Genomic DNA, 20,970 nt, shown 5'->3' with positions numbered 1-20,970 from the left:
CATGTTCCAAACAAAGAGATGGCTTGTTCATGATTATCAAAATTTTCTTCATGCAGCTTGCACTGACAATTTCAAACTTCTCCTACTACTCAATTCCAGTATATAAGGAAAAAAATATTACACAATTCTATAAATAATATATGATGATACTATTATGTGGAAATCACTAATTATGGAAATGGCATGATGAAAATAATGAAGATGAATGTCAAGAAAATAATGTTACTAGCATGAAAATAAAAGCGTCTACTAGTACTAATCTAGATATAAATATAAAGAGAGAGTTCCATCTCGACCCAACCTCAACCAACTGGAAACCCACATAGGCAACATGCCAAACCAAAGCCAACAGGACTATCAAGGCACCAATACCAGGAGAATATGAGCAGCTCGCAAAAGGGAGATAGAATAGTATCCCATGCGAAGGACACACAATGGCCAACTTTCACCAACTGTAGATACATTAGTGTACCCGTCAAAGATATACCTCAAGTAACAAAAGCAGCTCAACAATGAAGTCGATAAGGATGCACGCTTGAAGATAGTACAGAATGCTTCTCATCTTGCACATTACATCCGGACAAAAATATAACACTTAAGTGACTGCAATTACTAAAGGCTAGGTACTTATTGTTCAGTGTTCAGATTGACTGTAAATTGAAAAATTTTTGAAGAGAAAAAAACTGAGGCCAAAAGTCCTTGACTTCCATCAATTCAACGCTCCAAGAATGTTGAGGTTTTCTTCAATAAATTTATATCATTAACTAGTGGACGTATGGTAACAAAGTAAATATCAAAAGTTTTATCAATAATTTCACAAGGAAAACCCCTAGACTAAACTATTTTTAGATTGTACTATACCTGTAGACATATAAATATTAAAAAAAATGCAGCTTATGATACTATAGTCTCCTCGTACTAACCTGGCGGAGAAGCCCCTCCCACCATGTAACTGCATAGCTTGCAGGATTCGTCACTATTGTATCTATTTTGAATTTAATCATTAACAAGCATACAAAACATAGCATATCATTACAAAAATCTTGATGTAATGTAAGGATTATCTCTTCTCCTCTTTCTGTTTTGTATGATTTTTAGTCTTTCTCTTCTTACCTTGGTTTCTTTTCGATGTGTCCTTCAGATCGCTTTACAGATGATGTGCTATCTTCTTTATTTAGTTATTTTAAGTATTGATATCTCTCAGAAAGGAGTGCAGAGACGAGATCGGTAATTTCTTAACTTTAATTAGTATATATTATTATAAGGATCAGTACAAAATTAACAAATTACAATGATAGAAAACGAATCACTCTTGACTCAGTCTCTATGGGGAATACTAAAGCGAGGGGAGATGTACTCTCCCTTGAAGGACACAGTTCTGAACTCTTCTCTAGTCATAGTTCTCTAGCTTGTTGAACCCCTAGAAAACTTGTCATCTGCAAACTCTACCTCCTTCTAGCCTTATTGGAAGGATTAATCAGCAAGGCCTCCCCTTCAAGTAGCTGATTGGAAGGACTGTAGTGGGTGTGATTCAAATCTCTCCTTAGAGGACTTGATTGGAGGTGATCTTAGGAGGGTGTGTGAAAGACCGCTCCCAAGTATAATTGATTGGAGGTCGAAGAAGTACATCACTTGGGCCAACCCCCAAATTCCTGGAACTTCCACGAAAACACCTCCCTGAGAAGGCGGGGCTATAGAACCAGCTGCTGTAAGCATTTAGGCTGTGCTGACTCATGAATTGGTTAGCTTAATCGCGAGGCCATTATTTCTCACTTTTATGACTGTTTTTATGGCTTCAACACGATATACTGCTTATGGTTCATGTAAACATCCTGCCTTGATCAGCGTATTAATCACGATACAACAACAGCTTTTGGGCGTTATCACTGTGTTCTTTGCCTCTCTCTTTATTCTTATTTCTCTCTCCTTCTCCTAACTTTTTCTCTTTTCTATCTCTCTCTCTCTCTTTTCTATCTAATTTCCCTATCTATTCTACACCACAACAGTAATATATAAATTTCTAATCTTTCTGCATAGTTGCTGTCACTGAAATACTTGCCATTGTATAAAAACAAATGAAGAAAAAAAAAACGAGTGCAACTGTATGCAAAGAAAGGGAACAGCCATTGTTCTGGCGACAACACATAATTATTTTTACTGATTAACTAATCTTTAATTTGTATTTGAATTTATGTTTGGGTTTAATCGTAAGAGCAATACTCTTCGGTTTAAGGTGATCTAAAATTTGCTATAGGACTACGTAAATTTTATGCTATTTTCGAGCTAATTGAAGGGGAAATATAAAAGCTATATAGTTTTTAATGTATTTATTGAAAAATAATAATACTGAATCGGGAAATATATGTAGAAAATCATATGTATGTATCTTTCCTATATGCCAAGAAACATGTATTAAAATGACATAACGTTAAAGTTATAATTTAAAAGTGAATGTTTACAAACGAAGGCAATTAACCACATATAGGCCTATAGCCTATGGCTTCATTTACAATACGACTGCATATATTCATAAACAAACCTCATACTATAATTGCTTAAAATGTATAGTCACATAAAACAAAGGGTAAATAAAGAAGAGATATAATTTTATGGTTGATACAATTGTTGGAGCTAGACCCATATGAGGCTACCAATTGCTCCACCAGATTCAACCACTTAACCAAGGAATTTTAGTAAATAGCCTAACCGATCTGTGAAACGCAACTATCTCCAAGTATTCTAAATTCTGGCAATGATTTCTGAGTTTGACTACATATGGAATAAGCACTCTCGTAACTATAGTTCAGCTCTGTGATAAAATCCTATACTGGTACTCAATATTGCCATTGGATAAAAAAAAAAAAAATAAGATAAAAACAAAATACAAAAAATAAATAAAACAAAACGAATGGAAGAAAATGCCTCGTTTTAGACCAGTTTTTTTTCACCTTATTTGTTAGGAGATATCTAACACTTTTCTGAAAGTTTACCCCACTTTGTTGAACTGGATCAAACCTTCCATTCCTAACCAACCCTCTACGGACACGTGTGGCCTTTAACAACTTGATTGGAACTGGCGAGCTGGGGAAAATTATTAATAGATTTATATATGGGTAATGCTTACCTGATCTTCCTCCTCCGATCGCTCATTAGGAATATAAATATAAAAAGACACATTTACTTTGTGCTAGATTACGCAGGAAATTAAATAGGTAAATATATGAAGCTATGTAAATATTTACCTTCAAATGAGATGAAAAATATCAGAAATTTGTTGACGTCAATGAAATCAGCTGATGAGGTGACACGTGTAAGATTCCATATCCCGCCAAAATAATAGCTGTTCCATTAACCAGCACGCCTCCCCTTTCTTTGCATATAGTTGCACTCGTTTTTTTTCTTCGTTTTTTTATACAATGACAAGTTTTTCAGTGACAGCAACTATGCAGAAAGAGTAGGAATTTATATATTACATCAAGATTTTGTAAAGATGTTACATTTTGTATGCTTGTTATCAATTAAATTCGAAATAGATACAATACTGACGAACCCTGCAATCCATGCAGTTACAGTGGTGGGCGGGGCTTCTCCACCAGGTTAGTGCGAGGAGGCTATAGTTTATCACAAATACAGGTACACCAATAACGATTATGAACATTGAATGTATACTGCGAGGAGCAATACGCTATAAAATAAAGAGATAGCCAGTAAGTGGTTCAATGAATTTCATAATTTCTCAGTGTGCATCATATGAATGCTACCCGGTACATAAATGACATTTTCTGCTTTGTGAGTTCTGCTCCAGAAATGAAGTGCTCATTGACATAAACACTGTGATTAATTTATCCCTTTTTAATAAGCTGCATGAATACAACAGAAGAATCTTAATAGTATTTTAGTGTTCCCAAAAACATCAAAGCAGTAAAAAAAGTTATTCATGAAGATTTATGAAACACAATGCTCCCTTCAATGCTGAGAAATTATTTCTAGGAGTTGTTGCTTAAACACTGTGGTAGAATAAATAAATATGACAACCACCACATTCATCCAAATGCATTATACATCACAATGAAAAATAATAAAAATTCACTGATGATGTTTTCTATCTTTGAATTACGCAAAATATGTTGAAATTAAATCTCTTCATGAAATGTATTACAAAGTCATGGAATATTTACCTTCTATACTGGTTATACTTATGTGCTTCTGGACTCTGCAAAAAACTGGCCCATACTTCATCAAACTTGTCTACTTGATCCGCATAAACAAGTTTTCGTACTACTTGCATCAGCAATTGGCGATTGTCTTTCTGTATCCCATGGCTGGTATTGCAAACCCACCGCCATAACTGCTGGAGGATATGGAATATGCACAAAAATAACTGTGCATTAGGCCACACTTTTCTCAAAGCTTTTCTCTCAGGGTCAATGTTGTCTGTGATAAAACTGTCAGGAAAGCCTTTGCCAAAAAATCCATGTTCTCCCAGTACATTCTTCAGCATGTCAAAACCTGTCCAAAAAACATAAAAAATAATGATCATTACAATGTAAACCTTTTCACTTATTGGTTTAACTCCAATAATAAAAATTAAGAGAGAATAAATTATATATATACATATGTTTCTTTTGTTAAGGTCACCCTCCAGTAGTTACATTAAATCATAATCTAAGATTATTAAATTTCAGAAAATATGGAATTTTTCTAATACATAAAAAATGTACATTTAAATGCACAGCAGTACACACCTGCTTCATAAGCTTCTTCAATTTGGGAAGACATGAAAAGAACACCAAGAGGAGCTGCACCAGCAGGTCCAGAACATAAAAGTACTGTGCCACTGGTGTTGAGTTGATCTACAAGTTCTCCTGCTTCTCTCAATTCTTTGTGCACCCTAAGCATAAACTCAGTGACTAAAACTATGGTGAATCTATCTTCATCACCTTCAACTCTAATTGTGCTCGTTTTATTTTTCTCAGCGTATGACTTGATAGCATTAAACATACTATTTCCGACAATACTGCCGTGATGCTCCTGAAGCCAGCATTCATGAATATAAGCCACAGCCCTTTTGGATGGATTAATTGCTGCACTATTTGCAATGAGAGATAAATCTAATCCAAATTTTTCCTCGTGGAATCTAGCAGCTTGGCATGGGGTCATACCTAGGAAAGACAGATTCATAGTGACAACTGGTTCAAAACAAAAAATAATGCACAAACTTCATGTATACCTTCTTTAGAATAAGAAGTGAAGTGTCCACATCTACAAACAAGTCTTACAATCAAAATAATGCAGAGATTTAATTCTTATAAAAATAACTAGCCTAAGGAAAGGGGCCATTATACCATATATATATATATACGCTATATATATATATATATATATATATATATATATATATATATATATATATATATATATATATATATATATATATACACACACATATATATAGCAACAAAAATTAAGGCAACAAAGTTTAAAAATTATTCCACTTCAAAGAAAATATGTAGCAAACTAAAGGCATTTATAAAGGATTGGTTTATTTTCAAAGCATAAGCTACCACACAGGAAACTCATGCATATACTTACTAGACCTTTTATATCAGAATATAAATACAATAAAAAAACGAAATAACAAATTTACTCTCTTAGCTTAATGTAAAGTAACTGACAATAAAAATATTAACCTAATGCAAAATACTGCATAAATTCTTCTTTGGTGTCTGGAAGCACTCGCAATTGCTTTAAAGCTGCTGCAGACTCAGTACTGTGATTGTGCCTCCCTTGGATAGTTATGTAGCATGAGAAATCTCGTACTTTTTTATCCATCTTAAACGTAGCTTTGGTTATCAATTTTATCTTGATATTTATGGCAAATGGACATCTGAAAATAAAACAAAATTAGGCATAGCATAGAAATAAGAATTGTAGCACACTTCTCTCCTGGTAAATCCCTTCAAGTCATTCTTGACAAGAAACTGGCATTTGGGGAACACTTAACCCTTGTAACATCTAAAATATCAAAAGTTGTGGGTCTGTTTTATAACCTAAAATATACATTCCTATTAACTGTTATTCATAAACTAACACTTGCTAGGGTAATTGTATAGAATAGCTCCATCCCTTATTTCCTTTGTTTTTGACAGTAAATCTTTCTAAAAACTGTTTTAATATGTCAATACTAATAAAATGGACAGAATAATCCTTACAACCACCCAACAATCTTAGTGGACCACAGGCAAGAACCAGGGGTTTTGGGTGGGGGAGACAAAGTGGGTGAAAAGTAGAAAAACAATGAAATTGGAGCACTAGCCTAACCTAAAACATCTACCTAACTTCACAACCTGTAAATAAATAAGTTATTTCCTAGGCCAAAAATATGCACAGACATATTTACATCAAATGAGGCAAAAATAGTACCATTGGCAGTGGGCTATTATATTACATATCCTAAACATATGACCTACTAGTAGGCAGTAGACTAGGCTAGGCCTTTCCAACCTAACACAGCCTAGCTTAGGCTTGGTCTAGGCCTATGCATATGAAACCAAGTGGGCTAGCCACTACCTGGCTATAAAAATGATAAGTGACAATGGCTATCTCAGACCAAGCTTTGGCCTAACTTACATTAGCCTATCTGTAGGATAACATTAAATTAGCCTACCTACTCGCATAGGCCTAGGCCAATCATAGCAACCTGAGATGAGATCATGACACCTAAGAACATGAGAAGGTAGCCTAGTCTAGCCTGTTATAGACCTTACTTAACTTTTTAACTTATAGGCCTAGCCTACTCTGACCTACTTGCTAAAAATCTAGCTAATATGGATAAGGTTAATAGCCTGATGTAAATGTTAAACTAGGCTACCTACGGAAAGCTAGGCTACTTAAAAATCTAGCTAGACTAATTTGAGAGCACTTAATGTTGCATATTTACCCTGTGAATGTTTTCTTCTTTTCAATATGACGCTTATCTCCGAAAGCACATATATCGCCGATGCAGAGCAACATTTAGTCTATGCAATTTTTCATTTAGAGTCGTTGTTAATGAGTTAAAGGCGCGTTCGTCGTTCTGTAAACTACCCCTAAGTAATGCAGTTGTCGTCTTTTAAAATGATGCTCGTAAATCCATCAAAACTTAATAAATCCACGGAAGACATTTTATCTTCGCTATTTCTGTGCCTCGCATCGACGATTTTGAGATTCGCGCTCTGATTTGTTTTGATTCAGTCTCTTTAAAACGACTATCGTGAAACGTTTCAAAAAGTGTCGTATAAATAACTTTTGCCTTTGTAGTTTATTCTCCATGTCAAATTATTGCAATAAAACAAGAAAAAGTGTTTAAATAAATCAAAATCGTGACAATTTACATACAAAGTGATAGCTTATCAATGGAATTTAATATAAGTATATCGGTTGATTTCAGACGAATTGTGGATGTTTATCGTACATCATTTGTTGGCATTTCTAATGGTGACGTCATGAGTACTGACGTCATACTAGCGGGCTATCTGCATGCTGATGGGCTGATAATTTCTGTGGTCGTGAGTCATACAGCAGATCGGGAATATGCGTCCGGGCAATTGCCTGTATTATTTGTATCAGGAATATCGGAGAGGCTCCTTTTCAAAAAATTCAAGTACATTCTTTGGTAAAATAACCTATGTAGAAATTTTGAAAGGGAACCGAGGTGACGACAAGACATGCAGAGGGTCGATATACGTCTTTCTCGAGAGCATATCGTTGCAGTTGTAAAGCCATGTTGTACAGTCTCTGCTGATCATGTTGTTTGTAAAGTCCTTGCTAAGCAAATTTTCTTTGATGACGGCCCATTTTCTTTGTACCTACGATTCGTCACGCAATCGGGCCAGGTCACGTAAAAATTCAATTGCTTAAACTGTGTATGCAATTATTTATCTGTTCATCAACTGTACACCATGTATTTCTTCTTTCACAGGCGCCAAGATTATACTCAACTTTAATTCTGTCTATTGTTACATTGTATATAGTACTCGTTCGCTGTATTTATTTATTAATTGTTATCGACCTCAGGTCACCCTTGCTTCCATTGTCTTCTGCGGCCCGACGCCAGTCGGCCGCTATATAAACTGCCTGCACCTTGAATAAATCAGCAGTAACTTTTACCTGCTCGTTTCTTTAGCACCTCTTATAGTGGTGACCCCTGGAGTGGTTCCCGAAGCCATTAGCGGACCCATACGGCAACTCAGTCTTGGCTTCAGGGGCTTACTCTCGCCCTTAGCGGACTAAACATGGCGCTGAACCAGCATTTGGGCGTGCTGACTCTCGTCGGCAAAATCACCAGCGTCATTAGCGGACTCACACTGCACGCTCCCAAGTGCGTTTTGATGCGAGTACCCTACTCCATATGAGAGGGCAAAGAGCGAGTATGGACGCAGACATCCCCTCCCTCATTCAATTAACCGCTGACCTCGCGGATTCGGAGGTATACCTCCCTCCCATATCACCCGCGCCCGTCCCCGCACCGAGGCTCTCAAGCTCCTCCACACCCCTGCCCGCGCCCCACACTCTCCCCAGCCCAGCGGGCCAATCCAGGACCGCCCTATCCATAAAACTGCCGCCGTTTTACGCAGGGGAATCCGTCGTCATGGCTCTACAGGGTCGAGAGCAAGTTCAGGATCGCGGACCTAAACGACGAGGTGATGCAGGAGGATATAGTACTCAACGCCCTGCCGGAGGAGATCTACAGTAAGCTCGTCCCGTGGGTGTCTGAAGCATGCCCCCTTACCTGAAGAAAACCCTCCTCCAGACATGCTCCCTGCCGGTTGCCAAGCAGGCCGCCCGCGTCCTCGACCTCGCCATCAACCCACGGCAGGATCTGAGCGTCATGGAGTCATGGGGCATGATCCGAAACCTCCTCACCATCCCAGACACCGACAGCAGTAAAAAGAAGCACGAGATAAGCCTGTCGCGGGAGATCCTTCTCCGTCAGCTCCTCCTGGAGGTCCGCACACAAATCCCAGAGCCCTACGCGATGCCCCTCGAAGACCTGATCATCTCAGCACAGCACTTGACAGACTCTGTAAAGGCAACAAAGCGGGTACCAGCGCTCACACTCCCAGTCAGCGCCATCCAGCAGGAGGAGGGCGCAGAGGAAGAGGTCAACGCCGTCACCAGGAGGCACCCAGCGCCTCCCAACAGGTGGAATTCCCCGGGTATTTGCCATTACCATAGGCGGTTCGGCAAAGACGCCTGGAACTGCCTGCCACCCTGTTCATTCGGCCGTTCAAAAAACGGGGGAGGCGGCAGCCAGCAGGACAAGCCGCCATGGCAGCAGAAGAACCCAGGGGCCCAGAACCAAAAGGCTTCTACGTCCGCGACACTGTCTCCGGCAGGATGATGCTGGTCGACACAGGGGCCGTTAGATCAATCTTCCCGGCATCTAGAGAGGACTGCAAGTGGGAACCGGACCCGGCTGCCTCCCTGACGGCCGCCAACGGGTCCCCCATCCCCTCCTACGGAACCAGGCCCCTGTCGATCTCCATCCTTGGCCGGAGGTACTCCTGGGACTTCATCATTGTGGACGTTAGGACCTCGCTCCTGGGTGCGGATTTTCTGGCGCACTTTGGGCTGGCAGTTGACGTCGGTTGGAAACGCCTCCTAGACACAGACTCCTGCCAGTCCCTCCCGTTGGCAACAGGACCCAAGGCGCCCACCATCTGCTCTGCCGCCCCCCACCAATACTCACAGTTGCTGACAGAGTTCCCTGATGTGTTCAGGCCCGAACTCCGCCAAAAGTCCAGGGCCCAGCCAAACATGGCATATATCACCACATAAAAACAAAGGGCCCCCAGCACATGCGAAGTTCCGGAGGCTTCCCCCTCGACGCCTTCAGGGGGCCAAGGACGCATTCGCCGAGATGGAACGAATGGGAATCTGCAAGAAGGCCTCCAGCCTATGGGCCTCCCTTCTCCACATGGTGCAGAAACCAGACGGTTCCTGGAGACCCTGCGGCGACTACAGGCGACTCAACCTGGCAACGGAACCTGACCATTATCCCCTGCCAAACATACAGGACCTCACGGCCTCCTTCCATGGGGCCAAAATATTTACTAAGTTGGATCTCTTAAAATCCTATTTTCAGGTACTGGTCGCACCAGAGGATATACCAAAGACTGCCATCATCACACCTTTCGGGTCCTATGTGTTCGCCTTCTCTACATTCGGCCTGAGGAACGCTGGGGCGACTTTCCAGCGGCTCATGGACTGCATCCTGGGGGACCTAAAGTTCTGTGTCTGCTACGTAGATGATATCCTTATATTTTCCAGGTCCCACAAGGAGCACCAGAAACACATCCAGGCACTCCTGCAGCACCTGCAGGAGAATGGCCTCGTCGTACGTTTTGATAAATGCACCTTCGGCATACAGAAGGCCGACTTCCTGGGCCACGAGGTATCCCCAGATGGCATCCGTCCACTCACATCCAAAGTCGCAGCCGTCACCAGGTTCCCTGTCCCCACCTCTGTCAAGGCCGTCCAAGAATTTCTCGGGATGGTGAACTACTACAGGAGGTTCACCCATGGGATCGCACACACCACGACCCCTTTGACGGAGACCCTGAAAGGCCGACCAAAATCCTTGTTGTAGGGATCCAGCCAGCAGCAGGCCTTCTCTCTGATGAAGGCCGCCCTCGCTGAGGCAACCACCTTGGCCCACCAGGATCCCAGCGCCCCCCTCCAGCTGACAACGGACGCCAGCAACGTCGCCTGTGGCGCTGTCCTGGAACAGGTCATCAACGGCATCCCCCAGCCCATCGCCTTCTTCAGCAAGAAGTTCAACCCAGCAGAGGCCCGCTACAGCACCTTCGACAGGGAACTCTGCGCTGTGTACCGCAGCCCAGCACTTCAAGTTCCTCCTGGAGGGCACGCCTTTCACAATCTACACGGACCACCAACAGCTGGCGTGCCCCACGCCCCCGGGGGCCCAAATCTCCTCTGCGACGTCAGCACCGGTCAGCCCCGGCCCCTAGTGCCAGCCTCCTGCCCCCGCCAGGTATTCGACATCATCCACGGCCTGTCACACCCCTCCGGCAGGACAACGGCCAAGCTGCTGTCAGAGAAGTTCGTCTGGCACAGAGTGCAGAAGGACACGAGGACCTGGGCGAGACAGTGCCTGCATTGCCAAACCAGCAAGGTGGGGTGGCACACTGAATCCGGGGTAGGTGAGTTCCTGCAGCCAGGGCGGCTTTTCGTCCATGTGCACATCGACATCGTCGGGCCCCTTAGACCGCTTAACAAGGTGGCCCGAAGCCACACCAATGCAAGAAGCCACCGCCAGTGCCTGCGCCGAGGCCCTACTCTCCAGCTGGATCAGCTGCTTTGGCGTCCCTGACCACATCTCGACCGACAGGGGCCCCACCTTCCTGTCCGAATTGTGGTCCGCCCTGGCCCAGCTGCTGGGGACAGCTCATCACACCACCACGGCCTACAACCCAGCTGCCAACGGCTTGGTCGAGCGTTTCCACGTCCCTGAAGGCGTCCCTTATGGCCCGCTGTACCATCGAGGACTGGAAGTACCAGCTGCTGTGGGTCCTCCTCGGGTTGAGAACCGCCCCCAGGGTCGATGGCAGCCCTTCCACAGCCGAGAAAACCTATGGCGAGGCCTCGTGGTCCCAGGTGAACTAGTGACAGAGGATCGCCACAACCCATCGGTCCAGAGGCTTTGTGAAATCGTCGGCAAGTTCGCCCCCTACAAGAGAACATATACCGACAGCTCGGCCACCTTCACGCCACCTGTGCTGGCCTCCACTACCCACGTCTTCGTCAGAGAAGACGCTGTCCGCCCGCCACTGACCAGGCCCTACAAGGGGCCCTTCTGCATGCTGGAGCGGAACAGCAAGGCATTCCTGCTCGCATTCCACAGGAGGAACGACTGGGTGTCAATCGACCGGGTCAAGCCCGCCTTCCTGGAGGAGGACTCAACCATCAGCACACCGCAACCTCCGCCGGCGCAGTTACCACTGCAACCGGGCCCTCGCAAGAAGCGGAAACGTGGCCGCCCACACCCACATTCAGCCACCCTCGCACACAGGACGTCCCTCCATTGTCCTCGCGCAGCAGGGGCACCCTTCAATGCCCCAGCAGATACGCCGATTAATCAGATGTTACCTATGTCTTGGGCGGGGGGAGTATTTGTAAAGCCATGTTGTTCAGTCTCTGCTGATCATGTTGTTTGTAAAGTCCTCGCTAAGCAAGTTTTCTTTGATGACGGCCCATTTTCTTTGTACCTACGATTCGTCACACAATCGGGCCAGGTCACTTAAAAATTCAATTGTTTAAACTGAGTATGCAATTATTTATCTGTTCATCAACTGTATGCTGTATATTTCTTCTCTCGCAGGCGTCAAGATTATACTAAACTTTAATTCTGTCTATTGTTACATTGTATATTGTACTCGTTCGCTGTGTTTATTTATTAATTGTTATCGACCTCAGGTCACCCTTGCTTCCATTGTCTTCTGCGGCCCGACGCCAGTCGGCCGCTATATAAACTGCCTGGACCTTGAATAAATCAGCAGTAACTTTTACCTGCTCGTTTCTTTAGCACCTCTTATACAGTAAGCTGATCACTCCATATCGTCACTTCCCCAGCCAAATTGTTCATTTTATAGTCAAGAGCCGGTTCCTTTAGTATGCTAAATCAATCCCTTCACATTTTTGCCATCCGAGGCTTGATGTAGTTAATATTCAGTTAAAGTATAGCCTGATTATGTGAGAGAGGTGAGAAATAATGAGCAAGAAGACAAGTATTGCTGGTATATTGATGAAGCGAGCTGCTTATAAAGCGGGATGCGGACATCTGCATACTTCGCAGAGACTGCTGGTACAAAGATTTACGGGTGACCTGAGGTCAAACTAATTTCTTACAAAAACAGGACAGGTTCATACAGAAAACGTAGTGAGCAATAATGTCTGACACATAACGTAAATAACTCGTTACTTGTACATAAAGCATGATTGTTTAGAAAGACAACAAATATACACTTTACAATTATGGTGATAAATATATATTCTGATCGACCTTTGGTCGATGTGAAGGTACCGCAGAAAATGTGATGTTCTCTACAGAGATGGCGTTGAGCAGGGATTCACAATACTCCCCCCTCAAGATTGAGCAACATCTGATCAAACTAGGTATCTGCTGGGGCGAAGAAAGGGGCCTCGCTTTCTCGATGTCAATTGGAGAGGGTGGTCGCCTTCCCCAGTGTCCTCTGCAGCAGTTTGTTGGGGTGCCTTTCTGTCTGGTTTCTGGGTTTTCCGGGGGATGCCCACGTCTCCTTCCAGCGCCAGGGGTTGTCCGAGGGGCTGCCACATCCTGCGGGAGGTTTTGGGGTCCGCCTCGGTTGCCCTCCTCCAGGAATGCGGGTTTGAGATGATCTATGATACCCAGTCTTTCCGCCCATGGATGGATACACAGAATGCCTTCTTGTTCCATTCCAGTACAAGGAAAGGTCCTCTGTAGGGTCTAGTCAAGGGTGGGCATATGGTGTCGTCCCTGATGAAGACATGGATGGCGGAGGACAGCCCGGGGGGCATAAAGGGGAACGTCCCGTTGGTGCATGTCCTTTGGCAGGGGGCGAAATTTCCAACCCTGTCACGGAGCCTCTGCATCCCTATGTCGTCCCTGTCCTCTGCAACGAGTTCCCCCGGGACTACCAAAGTTTCCCCGTAGACTTTTTCCGCTGAGGAGGGGTCGCCGTTGGCTCTGGGGGCAGTCCTCAGCCCGAGGAAGACCCAGGGCAGCTGGTACTTCCAATTTTTGGAGGAGCAACGAGACATGAGGTACGCCTTCAGAGACCTGTGGAACTTTTCCACCATTCCGTTGGCTCCAGGGTTGTAGGCTGTGGTGCTGTGGTGAGTGGCCCCCATTAGGCATGCTAGGGCGGTCCACAGCTTGGTCAGGAAGGCGGGTCCCTGTCTGTTGTTATTTCGTCTGGGACACCAAACTGGCTGATCCAGCTGGAGAGGAGGGCTTCCGCACACGCAATGGAGGTGGCTTCTTCCATGGGCGTAGCTTCGGGCCACCTGGTGGAGCGGTCGACAACTGTCAGAAGGTATCTGGCCCCTCGTGATTGGGGAAGAGGACCCACCACGTCGACGTGGATGTGCCCAAAGCGTCTCTTTGGCTGGGGGAATTCGCCCACTCCCAATTCTGTGTGCCGTACCACTTTGCTTGCCTGACACTGCATACACTGTATTGCCCAGGCCATCGTGTCTTTCCGTTTGCCGTGCCAGACGAACTTCTCCATTAGCAGCCTGGCTGCTGTCCTTCCGGAGGGGTGGGATAGGCCATGGATGATGTCGAAGACCAGCCGACGTCTAGAGGCGGGTACCAGGGGCCGGGGGCGTCCGGTACTGAAATCGCCCAGTAATGGTTGATCCTCCTGAGCCGAAGGGCACGCCCTTCCACTTCAGCAATGTGACGGCTGTACGGTAGGCTGGGGTCTCAGGGTCAGCAGCTTGTTCGCGGGCGAGGTCCTCATAGTCGATCGCGAGCTGTACTGAATCGAACTTGATCCTCGAGAGGGCATCAGCTACTGGGTTCTTCCTGCCAGGGAGGTATTTGATGGTGCAGGTGAACTCCACAATGGCTGTGAGGTGCCACTGCTGCCTAGAGGACCATGCGTCCCCCAGCTTCATGAAGGCGTGGACCAGCGGCTGGTGGCCGGTCTAAATTGTGAAGGGTGTCCCCTCCAGGAGGAACTTGAAGTGCCGTACCACCTGGTATGCTGCGAAGAGTTCCCTGTTGAAGGTGCTGTAGTGGGACTTGGCGAGGTGTAGCCTCCTACTGAAGAAGGCAATGGGCTGAGGGGTCCCTCTGATGACCTGCTCCAGGACAGCTCTGCAGGCGACGTTGCTGGCGTCAGTCATCAGCTGGAGGGGAGCGCTGGGGTCCTGGTGGGCCAAAGATGTTGCTTTGGTGAGGGCAGCCTTCATCAGGAAGAAAGCCTTCTGCTGGTCGGGGCCCCACACTAAGGTCTTTGGATGCCCCTTGAGGACCTCCATCAGTGGGGCCATGGTGTGAGCAATCCCTGATGGAGGTAGGGGTGGGGAACTTCTTGACAGCTTTGACCTTTGACAACATCGGGCAGACGCCATCTGGGGATATCTCGTGGGCCAGGAACTCCACCTTCTTGACGCCGAAGGTGCATTTGTCAAACCTAACAATGAGGCCACTTTCCTGCAGGCGCTGTAGGACCATCCGGATGTGTCGCAGGTGTTCCTCCCGGGATCTGGAAAAGATTAGGATATCGTCGACGTAGCAGACGTAGAATTCCAGGTCCCCTAGGATGCTGTCCATCAACCTCTGAAAGGTTGCGCCCGTGTGCCTCAGGCCGAAGGTGGAGAAGGGGAAGACGTAGGACACGAAGGGTATGACGATGGCGGTCTTGGGGATGTCCTCTGGAGCTACTGGGACCTGAAAATAAGACTTTAATAGGTCCATTTTGGAGAATATTGGCCCCGTGGAAAGAGGGCATCAAGTCCTGCATGTTCGGCAGGGGATAGTGGTCGGGCTCTATTGCAAGGTTCAGCCACCTTTAGTCGCTGCAGGGTCTCCAGGTGCCATTTGTTTTCCGCAGTATGTGAAGAGGGGAGGCCCACGGGCTGGGAGCCTTTCTGCATATACCCATTCTTTCCATCTCAGCGAAGGCTTTTTTGGCCTCCTGAAGGCGCTGCAAGGGAAGCTGGTGGAACTCTGCGTGCATCAGAGGGCCCTTTGTCTTGATATAGTGGTATATTCCGTGCTTGGCTGGAGTCCCGGGCATCTGGCGGAACTCGGGTTTGTGTTTGAAGACCTCCGGGAACTCCTTCAGGAGGGAACCGTATTGGTGGGGCACGATGGAACAGATGGCGGGCTCCCTGGGGCCTGGCGACAAGGGCAGGAACTGGCAGGGACTGGGTGTCCAGCAGGCATTTGCGGCTGACGTCGACTGCTATACTGAAGTGGGCGAGGAAGTCCGCCCCCAGGAGTGGAGCCCTGACGTCCACGATGATGAATTCCCAGCTGTACCTCCGGCCAAGGATGGAGATCAACAGGAGCTTGGTGCCATAGGAGAGGATGGGGGACCCATTTGCCACTGTCAGGGAGGCAGTCGGGTCCGGCGGGCGTCTGCAGTCCTCTCCTGAAGGTGGAAACACCGAATGCATGGCTCCAGTGTTGACCAACATCATCCTGCCGGAGATCGTGTCGCAGACGTAGAACCCTAATGGTAAGGGGCCCCTGGGTGTTTTTGCTGCTGCTGCCATGGCGGCCTGTGGGGTTGGTTGCTGCCTCCCCCGTTTTTTGAAGGGAAGAAAGGGCAGGGAACTTCGCACCTCCAGGCAGCTCTCCCGAACCTCCGGTGGAAGTAGCAAAGCCCAGGTCCCTCCCTCTTCTGCTGGTGGGACAGCCTTTTCTGCTCGATGGCGTTGATGGGCTCCATGGTCGGGTTCTTCGGCAGGAGGCAGTTGGCGGAGTGTGTGGGTGTGGTCACCCGCTTGGCTGCCTTCGTGGAATCCGTCAGCTGCTGCACAAACCTGATTAGGTCCGCAACCGGCAGGGTGTACGTGTCCGTGATCTGCCCACGGACCTCTGGCAGTAGCTGCTGCAGGAAGATCTCCCTCGACAGGTTGATTTCTTTGCGCCTGCTGCTGCTGTCAGTCTCATGACGGAGGAGGTCCTGGAGGGCGTTCCACACTTCCAAGAGGTTTCCCTCCTGCCAGGGGGTTGAGGGTGAGGTCGAGGGTGCGGGCAGCTCTCTTGTAGACCAGAAGGGAGCAGGTCTCGATGAGAGTGGATTTTAGTTCTTGGAGGGTGGCGGGGCCCGACGTCGTCATCAACCAAGGGGCGATCTTCTTGTAAATCTCCTCCGGGAGGGTGTTAATGGCGATGTCCGCCATCAACACCTTGTCTGTCAGGCCTGCTATCCTGAATTGCCCCTCAACCCTGTAGAACCAAGATGCTGCGTTCTCCCTGGTGAATGGCGGCAGCCTTATGTTAAGGGCCGTCTTTGGTTGGTCCATCAGGGGGGTCATTGTGTGGGGCGGTGGTACTGGTGTGGAGGTGAGCAAGGGAAGGGGTCGCGAGGAAGGTGTCTGCCTCTGAGAGGTTTGCTGTAATTTGTAGGTGGTTGGGAATGTCTGTATCCATGCTGATTTCGCGCTCTCATTTAAAGTGTGAGAGAATACTCACACCAATACATGCTGGGGGAGCTTGCCATGTGGGTCCACTAATGACGCTGGCGACCTGCCGACGAGGGTTGGTTAACGCCCAAACACTTTGTTAGAGCGCTGTAGTTAGTCCGTTAGGGGTGTGAATTAAGTTCATTGGGCCAAGACTTAGTCGCCGTTTGGGTCCGTTAATAGCTTCCAGGAACCACTCCGGGGGTCACCACTGTGAGAGAGGTGCGAAATAATGAGCAGGAAGACAAATACTGTTGGTTTACTGATGAAGTGAGCTCCTTATAAAGCGGGATGTGGACATCTGCATACTTCGCAGAGACCACTGGTACAAAGATTTACAGGTGACCTGAGGTCAAACTAATTTCTTACAAAAACAGGACAGGTTCATACAGAAAACATAGTGATCAATAATGTCTGACACATAACGTAAATAACTTGTTACTTGTACATAAAGCATGATTGTTTAGAAAGACAACACATATACAATTTACAATTATGGTGATAAATATATATTCTGATCGACCTTAGGTCGATGTGAAGGCACCGCAGAAAATGGGATGTTCTCTACAGAGAAAGCGTTGAGCGGGGACTTTACAATTATTTCAAAGTAAGTTTTGTATAAAATTGTAACTTCCAGAAGCCATATTTTTTTTTTTTTAGTTTTTTGTAACTTTTTCAGAGTTGTTTTGTAACCGACCGCGTGGTCGTTGTGCGTTAATGTATGTTAAATTTAATTAGTCTGTTTTTAAATAACATTGTAAAACCCTGCCTCATCTTGATGGACCTTCGCTTCGACCTTTGCTGATAGTGCCCTTCAGGCCAGATCATCCCAGTCCCATACCATCCAGGACTTAGAACCCTCCCAGTCGTGGGGAAAAATTCGCGACACTATATAGCAGTCATTTCTTTCCATTGTAAGGCTTTGGCTTTAGAACGATACTGAGAAAGAATAGTTAAGTAAGGAATGCCATAAATTAATTTTGGCTTATTTCGAATAATTAATCCACATGCAGACTCCGTAGGCACAGGCCTAGCACTTGCAAGCTTAAGATTCTTTTCCTTGCTGTTACTATTCTTAAGGGCTACTTTTTGTTGCCGTGATGATTCGATAACTTTTACCATAAATTATTTTTATATATTCAAAAACAATTTGTACTTAGAGAAAGGTTTAAATGATATAGCATCTTACCAAATAAATAATTTGAGGGCATGGGCTACCAAATTTCATTTTGTTGCTATCACCAATCTATGGGACATTTGGTTCAGTGAAAACATACATTAAGCCGAGGATTGTTACAGATAAAACATACGGTTATTTTTCACTTCGATTAGAAGAATAGAAGTTCTTTTCTTAGATTGGGTTCTGTTGTCCAAAAATACTTCCACAGTAACATGAACCAGTAACCTACACGTCTACTTACTGCTAAGCTTTTCAATAACGGACAAGATCGTTATTACTTCATGTGATGTGGTGGCATATATAAGTGGATGATGTTGCGATTTAAAAACTGAAGTCACCATTCCACTTATGTACCACAATAATATGCGAAATGTATGACAATTAACACAGAAAGGATTTGCTACAAAAAAAGCTATTTATACTTAGAATCGAATAATAGGAACTGTTTTCTATGTTTTGTTTACTTCGTCCTGAAACATTCTCCCTAAGTGTGACGTTTCAGAATTCGTTGATATGCATTTTGCTATACAACTCTAATACTGCCTTTAATGTCTAAAACTGGGAAAAAAATTATGGCATAGGTAGTATCCTAGGCCTACGTACTGCTGAGCATTTTTAATAACCACCAAGATTGTTCTTACTTCATGTCATGTGGCATATGGAATATTGATGATATTCTGATATCAAAATTAAATTACCACCACATTTATGTGCCGCGATAATATGCTGAACTTATTAGAGTAGAGACTAAGCAGAATTGCCAGATTGGGCTACAAGTAGCGGATTGGGCAACTTTTCAAGGCTGTCCTCTACAAAAATGTACAGTTCGCTACTTGCTATATTTTGGGCTACTTTTATGTTACTTTGGAAATTTTTATCATTAGACTCATAAAATTGGGCTACATTCGTATAGTATGTAAAAATGTTCTTCCATTATGCATTTTTATCATATTTAACTAATTTATTTATTTTATTTTTAGTACTTATTATTTTTCACTTTTAACTTCTAATTCTTTTACATAGCAATTAATGGCACTCGTCAGTCGTCACTGAAGCCAGCGTATACATAAAACCTATTGGTAATATTTAACTGATTCAATTTCAAATCTGTGACGGTGACTCTGAGAGCTCAGCTGCTCAGTCTCTTTCTCGATCGGTGCGCCATTAATGCGCCTCTAACCGTTTCATTCATTACCGTGAATTTGAATTCTATCTGAAGTTCTGTACTCAGCAATTCGTTCTTCCTCAGTGTATATGATAAGGCCTTTCAAGCTTCTTGGATAAAGGATCCAATATTTGAAAAATGGGTCGAAGAAGCGAAGACTGACAAAACAAATGCCTACTATAAAGTCTGCAAGACTGTAATCAGAGCTCACAAAGCAGATCTGAAAAAACATGGTGAAGCAGAAAAACACAACCAAAATATGTCTAAAATATAACCTAAGCAATCTAGCCCGAAAACTGCTTTTTCGAAGGCAGAAAAAGTTCCTGTGCTAGAGCTTCAACTCGCAGTTCGTGTTTTTGTCATTCTTCTATTAGTGTTATTGATAATTTCTGTGGTATTTTGAAAAAAGGTATCCCATGCACTTCAAGTTCATGAAAAATGAAATTGCATAGAACAAAATGCACAACCCTTATTAAGAAGGTATTGTCACCTGAGCTATTGAAAGACCTGGTATCTGACCTGAAAAACTCGTCCTTTTCATTGATAATAGATGAGTCTACAGACATTGCTTGTGCCAAGCAATTATGTGTATGTGTTCGATACTATAGTAAGAAACACAAGAAGATCATTTCTCAGTTTGTTGGACTTATTTCAGTTACCAGTACGGCAGCACATCAAGAATTATTTTCGGGAAATTGGTGTTGATTTGGGTCAATGTACTGCACTCGGTACCGATGGAGCATCAAACCTTTGCTGCCGTCACCAATCAGTGTACATGTTAATGAAAAAAAAAAACATAGCAAATCTGCTTCTAATTAAGTGTACTTGTCATTCTCTTCACTTGGCGTGCTCTCATGCATCTGAAAAATTACCTTAAAATATAGATTATATGTTACCAGAAACACGTAACTAGTGTCATAGATCTGCTTTAAGAAGAGAATCATATTTAGAGGTCTTTCCCGCTGTCAGGTACACGTTGGGTCGCCAGGAGTAATTGTGTCAAAAGGATTCTTGAGCAATGGGATTCGTTGAAAACTCATTTCCTGCTTGCTTCTTCATCACATGTGTTCTCTGATCACGGAAATAAACTTTATTTAACGTTCTTGAGACCTCTCTTAAATGATTTTGAAAGAATGAAGCTGGCCATTGCAGCCTTCTAAGTGAACTTGAAGCTTTCACACTCAGTTGATAGATGAAACTTGTAAGGTAAGATATCTATGAGACATGTAAGTATGATATCTATGAATCATTGTACGAAAGCAGTATTTGTACAGTATGCTGTCTATTCTAGAACTAGTTTACACTCCCGCAAGTTAACAGAATAAAGCTTCTTGTCAAAATGTGACGTTTCTTTATATGTAGTGCCGTAAATGATTATTACCAGGCTTGGAACCAAACATGGTGACACTTACGTGGGATT

At 44.6% G+C, this 20,970-nt stretch overlaps 1 protein-coding gene across 2 annotated transcripts in view; it reads right to left on the bottom strand.

Annotated features, from left to right (window-relative positions):
* The window catches only part of LOC136843782 (uncharacterized), a 37,164-nt gene extending 29,948 nt beyond the window's left edge, over positions 1-7,216 (bottom strand). The window contains exons 1-4 of one of the 2 annotated variants that reach the window (XM_067112504.1): positions 6,941-7,216; positions 5,691-5,887; positions 4,746-5,162; positions 4,179-4,509 (exon numbers count right to left, since the gene is read on the bottom strand). In XM_067112504.1, the coding sequence (XP_066968605.1) occupies positions 4,179-4,509; positions 4,746-5,162; positions 5,691-5,887; positions 6,941-7,014 (1,019 nt within the window). In that variant the 5' untranslated portion in view covers positions 7,015-7,216. The remainder of the gene's footprint in view (positions 1-4,178; positions 4,510-4,745; positions 5,163-5,690; positions 5,888-6,940) is intronic. The other variant, XM_067112505.1, reaches the window with a different exon arrangement.
* Between the last annotated feature and the right edge of the window lie 13,754 nt (positions 7,217-20,970).

This window comes from Macrobrachium rosenbergii, chromosome 12, assembly GCF_040412425.1.
Source record: "Macrobrachium rosenbergii isolate ZJJX-2024 chromosome 12, ASM4041242v1, whole genome shotgun sequence".
Lineage (NCBI taxonomy): Eukaryota > Metazoa > Arthropoda > Malacostraca > Decapoda > Palaemonidae > Macrobrachium > Macrobrachium rosenbergii.
This window is presented reverse-complemented; position numbering and strand designations above follow the sequence as displayed.